The 13596-nt window shown below is 44.3% G+C and overlaps 1 protein-coding gene across 1 annotated transcript in view; it reads left to right on the top strand.

The window, feature by feature from the left end:
• Positions 1–10844: 10844 nt before the first annotated feature.
• Positions 10845–13596, top strand: part of WASH1 (WAS protein family homolog 1) — a gene marked incomplete at its 5' end in the record, with an annotated part of 10728 nt that continues 7976 nt past the window's right edge. The window contains 2 exons of the mRNA XM_010022549.1: positions 10845–10956; positions 12041–12187. Of these exons, the coding sequence (XP_010020851.1) occupies positions 10845–10956; positions 12041–12187 (259 nt within the window). The remainder of the gene's footprint in view (positions 10957–12040; positions 12188–13596) is intronic.

The raw sequence follows: 13596 nt of genomic DNA on the forward strand, positions 1-13596 counted from the left end.
ATGTCACAGTGTGAGTGGTTTGGCTATTAAAATTTATGAATTTACAGCCCTGGCAGTTTTGGGGTAGGGAAGAAAATAGATTTGGAAAGTATACCGTACAAATTTGTTCTGGTGTTATGGTGGAGCTAGTATTTCCATTCATAATGACTGTTTGTGAGTCACTATGTGGAGAAGATGAGTTTTAAAAGGACAGTGAGGAAAATTAAATCGTATGTTTAGAACTGCTCTAAAGGTGGTGTCTGATCACAGATGAGCTACAGACTGTTTCATTGAAATGACAGAGCAGCTGTCAGTGCAAACAGAGAGGCATCTGCTCTTTGATCCTGTTAGAAAAATCTCTGCCTGGGGCTCAAAGATTTTGGGGTGAAAAGTAACTAGAAAACGCTCAAGAAAGTAAAGTGCTGTAATCACTCAGGAAAGGTTATCTATCTAACGTGTCATAAAGAGTTACTCTCATTTGTTGAAGAAGCACTTACGCTCAAATTAGCTTGTTGATGGGCATATCATAGAAGGTGCCTTTTGAGATTTGAGTGTGACTGCAATTGATTGTGGGAAAATGAAGAAGAACACTGAACGACCTCTGTTTCTGAAGAGCAAATAATGGGAAATAAAAAACTCCATTTGCAAAAAGTACTGAAAGAAATCTTTCCTTTAAGAGAAAATTACCTGTTTTGAAAGAGAGTGATCTGTTATGAGAAGAAGTTCAAATTGGAAGTATGGGTGAGAATTAAGCAGAAAGATAAAATTGAGAGCAAACCAAAATGGACCTGGATACTTCAAGTCATCAAAAGCTAGTTAGGTCATTTACCAAGTATCTGACAACACCCTTAAGAGGTCAGGGCAAAGACACAGGCTCTTACTACGTGGTGGAAGTGAGAAAGGAGCTAAGAGCTACGAGAATAAGAGGTGAAATAAAGTTGTCTTTGAGGGTTTCACAGTCAATGAAACAGACTGCTTTATGGTGGTAAGTTCTTTTTCTTGGTTAAGCTTTCCTTCTGAATATGCAAGTCCAATTGTGCAGGACAATAGTTTTTATATAGACTGATTTTTAGTTAGAAACTGCTGTGTGAGTACTAGCTTGTAAAAGATAGCTCTTAAGTATCTGTTACTGGAAAGAGGACAGGGTTCAACCTGTGGAGCACAAGTTGAATTCCGTGTGATTGCCATCAGCTACTGGGAAGTGGGGAAAATAAAAGGTCAATGCAAAAACCTTTGCCTTCAAACTTGTGTCTTAAATGTGAAGAGAGGGTATATTTTGGATCCAGAGAAAGAAGTGGTGTTGGGGGGGAATAGTCAGTGTTTTGCATCAGTGCTTGCTGGCTGTAGTTTATTCCAGATAGCACAGTGGGGTGGATTTGGCTAGGGGGAACACACACTGAAAAGTGTACAAGTACTTGCACAGGTGGTCTTAAATTCAGTAAAACTGAAAATTAAATAACTACTGAAATGTATGTGTTAAATCCTGTGCATTAAAGCAAAAAATGTTCAGATTAGTGAATGATGGAGTGAAAATAAGGTCTGCTGAGACAGTGCTATGAATTTCCCCAGATTTCCTTTGTCACGGCAGACAAACAATCCTACTCTTGGTTTCACAAGCAACCAAGACTTAATTAACACTTGGAAATTGCTTTGAGATCTTTGGGTGAAAAGCTATGAAGTTATAATGATATTTGATTAAATGCAAAGAAAAGCAGTGCTTTTCTTGGAGAATGATTAGAGTTTGAACTTCTATCACAAGGAATCATTTTCTGCTCTGGAGGTGGCCGTGTTTTGATCAGCATTCTATTCTTGGTGACAATGGCTTGTTTTGGTAGTGGAGATAAAAAGACCAGGAGTAGCATTTGTGCTGTGTGCCACATTGGTATAAAAAGCCTCCATCCCAGTGAATGAGCAGGAGCTCGGCTTACCTGGTGTGTTCAGTCTTACATGTAGTAGAACCTGAATCAGTTCTTACCACAGATGCACAGCTGAATGCTACTTACTTTGGTTAAAAAAAAATGGCTTTAAAACCACTTGGAAGGTATGGGAAAAAGCTAGGAATAAAGAGGAACTTCCTGATTTTCTGCTGTAAACCAGGCTGTCCTCTTGTTCTGCAGTGGTGAGTCGATGTGGGCTGACTTGCCAGCGGGAAGGAAGGCGCTGCAAATGTCATTCTTCTTTCCCATGTTATCTTAGCGATGTAGCAAGGCATCTTTGGCTGAAGTGAGGAACAGGCTAAAAGGGCTGGGAGGTTGCTCTTGTCAGTACTAGTCTCCTGCTGTTGCTGCCTTCAGGTGAAATTTGGAAGAAACACCAGTTTTTGCTGGTGGCTTACGCATTTCTCTTGCAACTCCACCTGGGAGAAGGCACAAATCATACATTTAAATCCAGGCTGATCTGTCTCCCCTGACTACTGCTGCTAAGAAATGTAGAGTGTAATGATGAAGAGGGGGTTGTGTAACAGAAGTATACCCAAGTGTGCTAGGAAGGAGTTTCTTCTACACTCAGTGATCCAGAAGAATCTGAGACCTTCTTAAAGGTGTTTGCTCTCCCTACCCCCAGATATAGTTCACCACTGGGTCCCCTTGGCATTTCTTCACAGCTTATGTTTTCTGTGACTTTGTGTGGTGATACACATTTTCTGTTCAAAGAGGACAGGGAGGAAGATCTTTGGCTATTCAAAGAAAGGAGCTCTGATGGGAGAAATTAAAACCTAATTTTTGTGTACCTAGTTGAAAAATTGAGCTTCAGTGAGTAAATACTTGTGAGAATTTTGCAAGGATAAGTGAAGACTATACAGACAACAAAAAAGTTAATACTATTTTACTGTAAGTAGTAAAATAACTAGTAATAGTACCAGTTACTACACCACCTCTCCTATGAAGACAGGCTGAGAGAGTTGGTGTTGTTTACCTGGAGAAGAGGTGGCTCTGGCGAGACCTTACTGCAGCTTTCCAGTACTAAAAGGGTAAGAAAGATTGGGACAAACTTTTTACATTCTGTTGCAATAGAACAAGAGGTAATGATTATAAACTTAAAGAGGGTAGGTTTAGACTAGAAATAGGGAAGAAAAATATAGGGTGGTAAACAATGGAACAGGTTGCCCAGAGAGGTAGTAGATGCCCCATCCCTAGAACATTCAAGGTTGGACAGGGCTCTGAGCAGCCTGATCTAGTTCGAAATGTCTTTGCTTATTGCATGGGGGTTGAACTAGATGATCTTTAAAGGTCCCTTCCAACCCAAACTATTCTATGCTTCTATACTTACAGCATCTACTGCCCAATATCTGAAGACTATGCCTGTGGCTGCTTGTCTGGGAAGCAGTTCTGCGGTGGCGTTCAGTATGTGCTCCCATACTACCAGTGGTGGAACTCAAAAAGGTCATCTATGAAACTCCAGCAGTACTGGTAGAAGAACCAGTTTTTTCCCATTACTTCTTTTAGAGCATCAGTCCCAAAGGTTGTCACCGTGATGGTAGAACCTGTTGAGTTTATATATCTTAACACTATTCATGGAGAAGTAGTTTGACCAGAAGTAGCCTGTATAGTTTAAATAGAAGATCTAATTGTGTAATTTATTTGTAAACACAGACATTCTACTTAGTATAGACAGACTTCCTACTATATGTCTGTTACAAAATGGAAAGCATGTCCGCTTTCAGATCAGTCAGTGGTTGGAGGCAAGTAAAAATGTTAGAAGGAAGGTTAAAGAAGAACTTGTTTATGGCCTTTTATTAAAAGAAATAAAGAAAAGCTGCTTTTCTGGGGAGGAGAACAAGCTGCAGGGGAAGAAGGAGAGTGCTGTGATGATAGGTCAAAATTCCAAGTTTCCAGTTTTGCATAAACTCAATTCACAGTCACAGGAGCACGTTGTGAAATGAGACATTAAAAATCAGAATGAAATTATTTTTCTGTGAGAGCATGATGACCTATGGAGGGTGATGTATGCCAGATCCTGCTGAGGATACCTGGCACCCTTCATCACCCTCCAATCTGCAAAGCTGTTCGGCATCACAGGAATGGGGCAATATGTGAATGCTGAAACACCTGCAAATCAGGCTCGAGGAGCAATCAGAGTGCGATAAACATTAATTAGTATAATACCCAAACCCTTAATGGAGGAAGGAAAGTTGATTACACTGTCTCACTTGGGATTTCTTTCTGCCAGAGATGGTGTATGATGACAGTTTCTGATTACACTTACTCAGACGCAAAGTAAGACTTTAAAAACCTGCTTAAATACAGAGAGAGAAGAGCAGAAAGCAAACAAGTTGATCTTTCTTTGAGTGGTTAAATGTATTCGGCTTCTTATAAAAACATACGGTTTTGCCTTTTGTCTTTCAAACTTTTGAGGTGAATTGGCTTTGTGAACTGGCTTTGAATGTTTCCCTGCATCGCTGTAAACCAGAAATGTCTCTGCAGCCTTTCCTTTGCACTCTCCATCTCGATCCTGCGATGCTGCCAGGGGCTGGGGCAGAGGTGCCCTGTGGGAGCAGGGAGAGTGGGGCTTGGGCTTCTCATAATCGCTTTCTGACTGTGCCGGTCATTGCTGCATGAACTCTGAGCTGGCCCACCACAGTGCATAGGAACATTTGTATGTGGTAAGGCTGTTTGTAAAGGAGGCTCCCGTGCATCATAAAACATTATCCTTTGTTGGCCAGCCAGAAAACCCTTCAATATTTTAGCCCAGCTCCCTAGGGCTGCTTCAGTCTTGTGGTTTGTGTATCTAAACCCTGAGTTATGGGTACAGAGAGCAATGCATTGATGTTTCCACACCACTTAAGCTTGAGGAGCCATAAAAGCCCATGGCCTCTTTACAGGAAGATTTTTTGACAAATTAATACTTGGAAAAGTTAGAGATTTTCTTCTTCTCTGGAGCATGCAAGTGGAAGACAGCAGTGATGTGCTTCTGGGTCCTAGGAAAGAAGCAGGTGAGGTTGGACTAGATGAATTCCAGAGGTCCCTTCCAACTCTAATCATTCTGTCATTCTGTCAAGGGGCTCAATAACTTGAGAAGAAAGGTGGATGTTTAGCTACCTCAGCACTATCTGCTGCTGCTGCTGCTTTCATCATAGGATGATGTCTCCCCTCCCCTGGAAGGTAGTCTCTCCTCACCTCATTGGTGTTTATCTCGCTTTTGGAAACCCACTGAAACTTGTCCTAGGGGCAGTGATATCATGCTGTTTTGGGCACTGGTGCTGTGAAAGGAGAAATGGCAGCCAGCGCTGTTACCGTCCCTTGTTATGCTGCTCCAGCACTAGCTACTTGGGGAGTCTGGGGATGTAATAAAATGCAAGAACCATAAATTCTGTCCCTTTTAATTCATGCCTTCTGCAGTAAGGGAGGAATTTAATAAAAGTACACTTCGTGGGGGAAAGAAGGAAAAAAAAAAAAGAAAGAGGCAGCTTGACTTTTAGGCAAAAAGCCAACGTTTTACAGAGCAAATTTATCATATGTACCCTGAAGTTCAGAACAGCAATGCCAAGCCAGCCCCCTGCTATCTCTCAGGGCTGAAGCTTGGGCTGGGGAGGAGACACAGGATTTGCTGTGATGTGTACAGTCCTCATTTAAGGAAAAAGTCATTTAATACTTCGGCTGCCTTATCCTCCTGTGCAACTTCATTTCTCATTCTGCTCCCTAATGTTCTTTCTCCTTGGTTGGTCACTTACTTTTGTACTTCAGACATGAAATTGAAGCTCTTGGGTATTCTGGAGAGGTTTGTTCCCAGTCTCTGCTGCATTGTCTTTCTCACCTTGGTGTGTAGCTTGGCTCTTCTCTCTCCCACTTCCCAAGTTTTGTCATCCCTGTCACTTTTGGGTGATGTGTATGCTCAGCATAGACTGCAGAGGGTCTCCTGCTGCTGCGATGCTTCCTTCCAGCTGAAATACAAATTCTTGCTCAGGCACCTTTCTGGGAATCTGTCAGCCTGTCTTTAAACCTGCTCTGATATTAAACATTATTCTGATGCTGTCTGATCCCTAGCAAATATAGATGGTAAAAATAATCTTTGATTTTTTTGCCTTTAAAATTCTTTTTTGGCTTTGTGGAGCGCTAGGAGACCCTCACAGAAATACAGTATTATTGCCAGTGCTGACAACTGTCCAGTGTCCTTATGTCAGATTCCTAATGCCTCAAATATTTTTCCTGTCAGAGTAAGAGAACAGTAATTTTTCCCCCATGAGCAACCACAGACACAGTAGAGGTGGTCTTTCAGTAGCCACCTGCGTGTGAGATTTATCAGAGGAGTTATAAGGAAATAATGGGAAGTGATCTGCTTCATGGCTGCAGATGGCACGTCTGCATTTAGAGAATATAGGGCCAGAGATGGAGGCAGTGAGGTGGGAGTTAATATGCTGTGGGTGTTGGAAGGAGTTGCCTGTAAAATGGAGAGCAGTTCAATGTAGCAGGATGGGGGCTTTAGGAGAAAGGAGTAACAAAATCAAAGCTCGGGGTGATGCATAGGGGGCTTGACTGCAAAAAAAATTCAGAAGGACAAGAGAAAGTGAAAGGTTGAATCCCAACAGCTGAAAGATTCGCTTTAATATCTGCTTAGATCAAAAATAAAAGTGTATGGATTGAGAGATTATCCACTAGATAGATTTAATCTGCCACATGCATTACTTCCCCAAGGAGAAGCACTGGGAGGGGAAGGTTGGTTTGGCTCAGTGCCCTGGATTTGAAAGCAGGTGATTTATCTCCCTTTCTTCTGCAGGCTCCCTTTTCACTTGTCCCAAAGCATGTGTCCTGCCCAACAGGAGGGGTTCTCGCTGTATGCCTCCTGCTTATCTGCAACTCCAGAGTCACGCTGGATCTAACTATAAAGGGGTTTCTCAAGCAGAAAGGAGTACAGAGAGCAAAATAACACGGCACTGGCTAACAGGATAGGCATGTAGGTTCAGATGCTGGTGGTGGTTTTGGCTGTCTGAACGCAGGGTTCTGAGGGGCATTAATGGGCCACTTTATTAACAGTTACCTTTCCTGTCCTAGCTGCACTTGCCTCTCAAACAAACACCACTCAGTAACATGCTCCGTAAATGGAGGTTGAGGTCTGATTGCCACCTTGCTTCCAACACTTTGCTTCTGAAATCCTTGGCAACAGCCTTCTCCATCCATTCCTGTTTCCTTTCTTTGTGCTAACAGCAGTTGACTCCTTTGAGTAAGTTCAGTTTCCACAGCAGTAGAAATACTAAAGTTGCTGGAGGACACTTGAACATGAAGAGGTTTTTCCCCCATGTATTTTTCAGCACTAATATGGTATATTATCTCTTTAACTAACACATGCATCTGTATCTTGAACTGTACATGCATAAGTTATGTACTTTTAGGAGCCTGTACACGTGATGGAATTTGGATTGGTTGGATTGAGGGGGTTTAATAATTTTTTTCATAGTTATCTTGCTTAGCAACAAATAAATTAATTCTCTAGACTGATTTGTGTTACTTCTGTGTTGTGTACCACCTCAGGTGAAGGTTTTTGGCAGATTTCCTAAGGTCAGTGGGATTTGGCCTGTTAAATCCTAGACTAAATCACAGGAGAAAGTACAGGGTGCCTAAGAGAAGAGTTGTCATGGTTTGAAACACCTGAACTGGCACTGGACAACTTCCCCAGCTTGTGCTGGGAGCTTCTTCACAGCTTTTTCACAGCTAGTAAAAGAGTGAGTGTGGGAGAGAAGGTTGATACTTAGTAGTGAAGCACTGGGGGTAATGTCGGTCAGGAAAGGGAGCAAGGGAAGCATTTGACTGGCTCATTTCACGTGCATAGAGTGGGAGGAAGATAGAAGAACAGTTACTGGTTTCCAGGCCTGAGTTTGCATAACTATTTGCTTACCACTTCATTCTGGGAGAGAAACATGTGCTTGTCAGCCCTGAGAATTGTGTCTGGGAATCAGCAGGGTACTGGCTAAAAGGCAATTGATACCTCGCTTTTACCTGGAGCTTCAGGAAGGCTTTGCTGAGCTCTTCTAGCAGAGGGGTCTACTCATGGGTGAGAGGGAAAATTGCATCATTGATTTGAGAGAGAGCAGCAAAGCAGAAATAAATGACTGGGTTTTTTTCAGCTTTGAAGGAAGTAAAAATAGTCAGATGTCCCCAGGAGCAGGACTGGAAATAGTGTCAATCAATACAACTGTGAAACATCTAGAAAAGAGGTGAACTGTGAGGTGGGAAAACGTGCTGGGGGAAGGCAGTTAGGGAAGACGTAGGTCCTTCAGAGGCATCTCACAGCTTAACAAAACAAGGCAATAGGACAGCCCTATGACACATGAAATTTGCTGCACACAGGTGCTAGGAAGTGCATGCTGAAAGGAACAACAGAAACTACTCTGAGAACCTATCAAGTGTGTAAGTGATGTGGACTTACACCACTGAGACAGAGGGAGGGTGTGGGAAGGAAACCATGAACAGATTTGTACTTCATGTTGGTACAAAATACAAGCTGTTAGGCTGTGTTTAAAATAAAAGGATGGGGATATGGAGAATAATTCTGAGGGGAATCTCGGGAGGTTCAATTTAACTCATCTCCCACTCCAGAAAGAATAAAGTAGAAACAAGCTGTGTGCTTTCCTGCCGTATGCATAAGGAAGGATTTTCATGTCTCTGGGAAGAGGGAAACATGGCTATAAACAGACAGAAACACTTAAAAGTGTTTAGAGAAAGAAGTGGGGTTCTTTCAGAACAGTACAAGGTGAACAGGCTGCTTGTACTTGCGTTGTTTTTTCACTGCCTACAGTAGGGGAGCTTTAGTGGAGTCTATTTCTGTACTGTAATAGGGAATGTGCTGCACAGAGTGAAAATGCTTGAAAAGATGGGTTTGGTACAGTTTGAAAATGGGAATTGTGGATCATTGCTGATAGCAAATATGTTACTAAAAGGAATTATGCAGACAGTGGGGGGAAAAGCTTGGGAGCTCTCTACTCAAAAGCAAAGAGGAACCTCTGGTAAAATCTAAATACAGTAGTTTGAATTTTACAGGCATAAAATGATCCAGTGAAACCCATTGCTACAAAACATTGCTGAAATGGAGTTCTGTTTCTCCTAATGGGTTGTATAGCCATAAAAATGTTCTTTGTTGGTTTCATTAGAGGGGTGAAGATTCAGAACAACTTTCAGTTTTGAAACTTTTCAGGCTGGGTAGAATCTGCTGCGTATGCATGTGGAAGGGAAGTCTCTTCTGAGAAGGTGGCTCCATGGTTACCTGTAGCTGATGCCTCCTAGCCTCTTGTTGAACCTGTGTGACAGTTCCTACAGAGTGGTAGCGACTGTGCACAACATGCCAGCAGCTTCAGTCATGCCCCTGGCTGCAAAGCATGTGCTATAAGCTCAGTGGGAAAGCAACGTGTCCACATGCTGAACTCGGATGTACTTAACCAGTGACCGCTACACCCTGGTGCTACAGGGTGCTTTTCACCTCAGTCCCAAAACATTTTGATGCTGATCATGTCATGGCTTAACCCCAGCTGGCAATGATGCACCACACAGCTCCTTGCTCTCTCCTCCCCAGCAGGATGGGGGAAGAGAATTGGAAGAGTAAAAGTTAATATCCTGGTTTCAGCTGGGGTATAGTTAATTTTTTTCCTTGTAGCTGGTACAGTGCTGTGGTTTGCATTTAGGCTGAGAACCATGGTTCTCACCACCATGGTTACCATGGTGGTAACACACTGGTGGTTTAGTTGTTGCTACGTTGCTTACTCTAAGTTAAGAACTTCCCATATTCTGCCTGTGATGAGACGCACAAGAAGCTGGGAGGGAGCACAGCCAGGACAGCCCCCTTTGAGGGGGAAAGTGAGCGAGCAGACGTGGGGTGCTTAGTTGCTGGCTGGGATTAAACTACAGCAGTGGGAAAACTTGTGGGTTGAGATAAGAACAGTTTACTAATTGAAATAAAATATAATAATAGTAATAATAATTACTTGAAACGAACAGTGACATTTTAAAAAGATAAAATCCACAAAGACAACTGATGCAAGTGAAAAACAGTTGCTCACCGCTAACTGACCAGTGCCCAAGCAGCACCCCCTGGCCAACTTTCCCCCTAGTTTATATGCCAAGCATGATGTCCTTTGGTCTGGGATGTCCCTGGGGTCAGCTGTCCCAGCTGTGTCCCCTCCTCATTCCTTGTGCACCCCATTCTGCTCACAGGTGGTGTGAAGAGGCAGAAAAGGCCTTGACTCTGTGTAAGCGCTGCTCAGCAGTAACTAAAGCATCCCTGCGTTATCAACACTGTTTACAGCACAAATCCAGCATAGCCCCATAAGAGCTACTATGAAGAAAATTACCCGAGCTGAAACCAGCATATCTAGGTTTGCAGAAATTATGCAGGTTAGCATGTCTTACTACTCCAAATGAGGACCTGATGTTGTTTAACCAGTGTGGAAACCAGATCACAAAGCTGTGAAGCAACATGGAAGAAGTTGTTCAACAAACTGCTGGTATAGTAGAGGACCTGAAAAGCCTTGTGAGTCCTGAACTCCACTCATTAGCATGTGTTGCCTTTCATTTTATTAAAAGTCATTTTAATTAAAAATATGTTGGCAGTTGATAACTGGCCATGGCTTTCTTGTCATCAGTACCTGCAGAGGGCTTGTGGCACTCTGGCGTGGCAAAAAAGCTGCAGTTTTCCATCTTTCTGTGCTGTGCCTTAAGCAGCTGCAGGGGTGTTGTGCTGTGAGTCACGGACTAGACCTGCCTTGCTGTCGGAGTACATAAAGCTCTCAGTGGGACCAAGACAAGCATAGCTCAACCAGTGCTATTTTGCTCCATGAAACAACCCAGTCCACTGGGATTCACATCCTTTCCTGAGGGCCTGGCTGTTGCTAAAGAATCTCCAGCTCTGGCTTCTTCATGTTAAGAAAGGTGCTTTCCTCCTAGGATCTCCCAGCGAGTGGAGGCCAGCCGGGCACAGCTTCAGGCAATTGGGGAGAGGGTCACACTCGCCCAAGCGAAGATTGAGAAGATAAAGGGCAGCAAGAAGGCTATTAAGGTAGTGAGTTCAGTGGGGGCTGCATGGTCTCTCTTCTTCCTTCCACCTTTCCTCTTTACGCCTGATGTAAGCTCTGGAGAAGAACAGGCTCGGCTGCCGCAGCTGCTGCCCGCTCACCTCTCCATGCCTCGCTGCTGAGCAGGGTTGTGATGAGAATCCCTTTCCTGACCCGGCCGATTGATGATTTTTAGACCCATCAGCCTCAAAGCTCCAGGCCTTAGGAGGCCTATATAGGTTGCTGCCCCTGCTGCTTCCTGAGAGAAAGGCATGTGCTGAGCTAAGCCCAGCATCCTCACACTTCAGACTTATAGACACTTTGTCTGTTTGAATGAAAGCTGCTGTTGCAAAGCCTCCTCTTAGTTCATCTTAATCCTGTTGAGCCATGTAAAACTGGTGAAAATCCTTCTGTCCCTATTTTTCTTACATTTTATACGGTATTTCCAGCTCCCTTCCTGCTAGTGGAAGCCTTTTTGACTTCCTTGTACTCAGAGAAGCTCTGGCACTTCCAGTTTTGGAAGTGACAGCCCATGGGTGTTTGGGTCCAAGGCTGTCCATCCCCTCTGGCAGCAGATTCTGTGCCTACCTGACTCATAGAATCATAGAATAGTTTGGGTTGGAAGGGACCTTAAAGATCATCTAATTCCAACCCCCTGCCATGGGCAGGGACACCTTCCACTAGACCAGGTTGCTCCAAGCCCCGTCCAACCTGGCCTTGAACACTGCCAGGGATGGGGCAGCCACAGCTTCTCTGGGCAACCTGTGCCAGTGTCTCACCACCCTCATAGTGAAGACTGCTTTCTTAATGTTTAATCTAAATCTCTCTTCTGTCATTTTAAAGCCATTCCCCCTTCTCCTGTCACTACATGGCCTTGTTAAAAGCCCCTCTCTGCATTTCTTGTAGGTCCCCTTTAGGCACTAGAAGCTGCTCTAAGGTCTCCCCAGACCTTCTCTTCTCCAGGCTGAACAAGCCCAACTCTCTCAGCCAGTCTTCATAGGAGAGGTGCTCCAACCTTCTGATTATGTGTTGCTATTATTATAGGACTGTCTAGTTGAGGTTTTTCAGTCCCTTCTTGTTTCTCCACAGGTGTTTTCCAGTGCCAAGTATCCAGCTCCTGAACGGCTGCAGGAATACAGTTCAATTTTTGCTGGTGCAGAAGACCCAGCTAAACAGAAATGGCCAAGACACAAGATTCAGAGCAAACACCGAATGCTGGATGAGAAAGCTCTGCAGGTAAGGAGGGGGAGAATAGATCTCGAGATGAACAAGCAAAGAGAAGCTGGGATGCAGTTAGTCTTGTTCATGAAGTAGACCAGGACTTTAGGATATAGGCTGGGACCAGAACATCTTTTCAGTTTGGCCTGTTGGTAGGTATGTATGAGATCAGGTTGGGAAGCTTGTAGAGCTGCCAGTTGGAGAGGACTGTGTCAGTACAAGACTTTGGCTGGGCGTTGAGTGCTCTGGGTGAATGTCAAGTGCCGACTCTCCAGAGCAGTTCCATGTCCTGAAATGCCGCTGTGTCCTGCAGCAGGGCTGGTGGGTGCTGCTGGCTGGGCTTAGGGCTTCGGCTGTCCATAACAAGGTAACTGGGATCAGAGTCATAACTGTTTGAAAAATAATTTCTGAAGGCTCAAATACAAGTGATGGTGTGAAGGGAAAGGTAAAAATGCTTGGGAGCGTGTCAGGAGAAAGGAATCAGAGCATTTTCTGTCCTAGGAAGGCATCATACTTGGGTATTGTCCCTCCCTCGTTCCCAGCTAAGTTTTACATCTTGGGGAGGAAGATCATTTTGCTGCTTTACCTCTTTTGTTTGCACTTTGCTGCTTCTTTGCCTTTTGCTCAGCTGTTGTAGGTTGCAAGCCTTTCAGAGGGGCTGAATCTCTTGGTACCCAGCACAGTTGGGGCTTCCAGGTGTGCCCATAGCACTGATGACTGCGGCTGGTGGTGTTGAAGGAGGTCCTGAAACATTGAGTTCCCTTTTAGCCTGTGGGTTGAGTGGCAGAGGAGCTTCTTAAGGAGGTCTCAGAAGTGGTGGGTGTGTCAGGAAATGCTTCCAAAGGATTCTCCAGCGATTTGGGTCACATCCCTGGGTTGGAAGGAGAGGAAGAAGAGTTGCTGTTCTTAAAGTTTGAAAGTTGCTGTGTATGCACTGTGCCAGGAGTAGCAGATGTGCTCTTCTTGCAGGTTAGGGATCAGCCTGATAACTTCCCTGCTCTCTATCCCTAAAGAGACTTCTTTCCTCATCCTTGTTTGCCTTGGCCCAAAAATAAAGCTGCTACTGAATAATTCATCCTGCTAAACTTTGCTGAGTGTAAATGGAGCTGAGACCTCGCATGGTGAGGTGGTTATGAATATTTCAGCCAGGCCATGAAGTGGGGTTGCTGGCCAAATGGACAGCTGGCAAACTTGAGCAAGGTTCGTGCTTCCTTCAAGCACGAAGGGCAGAGTTGTGTGTGGGACCTGCTGCTGGACAGCCAGAGGGTTCTGGTCACGGTTGTGCTGTGCAGCTGGTGGCCCCATCCCATCACAGAATGATGAGGGGAGCAGAGGTAGGCAGTGGGTGGACAAGGGTGATGCTCTCCCACCCTCAAGGGCTGGTGACAGTGTACAGCCCCTCACACAGGGAGGGGATTGAGAAGAGC

The sequence above is a fragment of the Nestor notabilis genome, unplaced genomic scaffold (genome assembly GCF_000696875.1).
Source record: "Nestor notabilis isolate BGI_N333 unplaced genomic scaffold, ASM69687v1 scaffold239, whole genome shotgun sequence".
Taxonomy (NCBI): Eukaryota; Metazoa; Chordata; class Aves; order Psittaciformes; family Psittacidae; genus Nestor; species Nestor notabilis.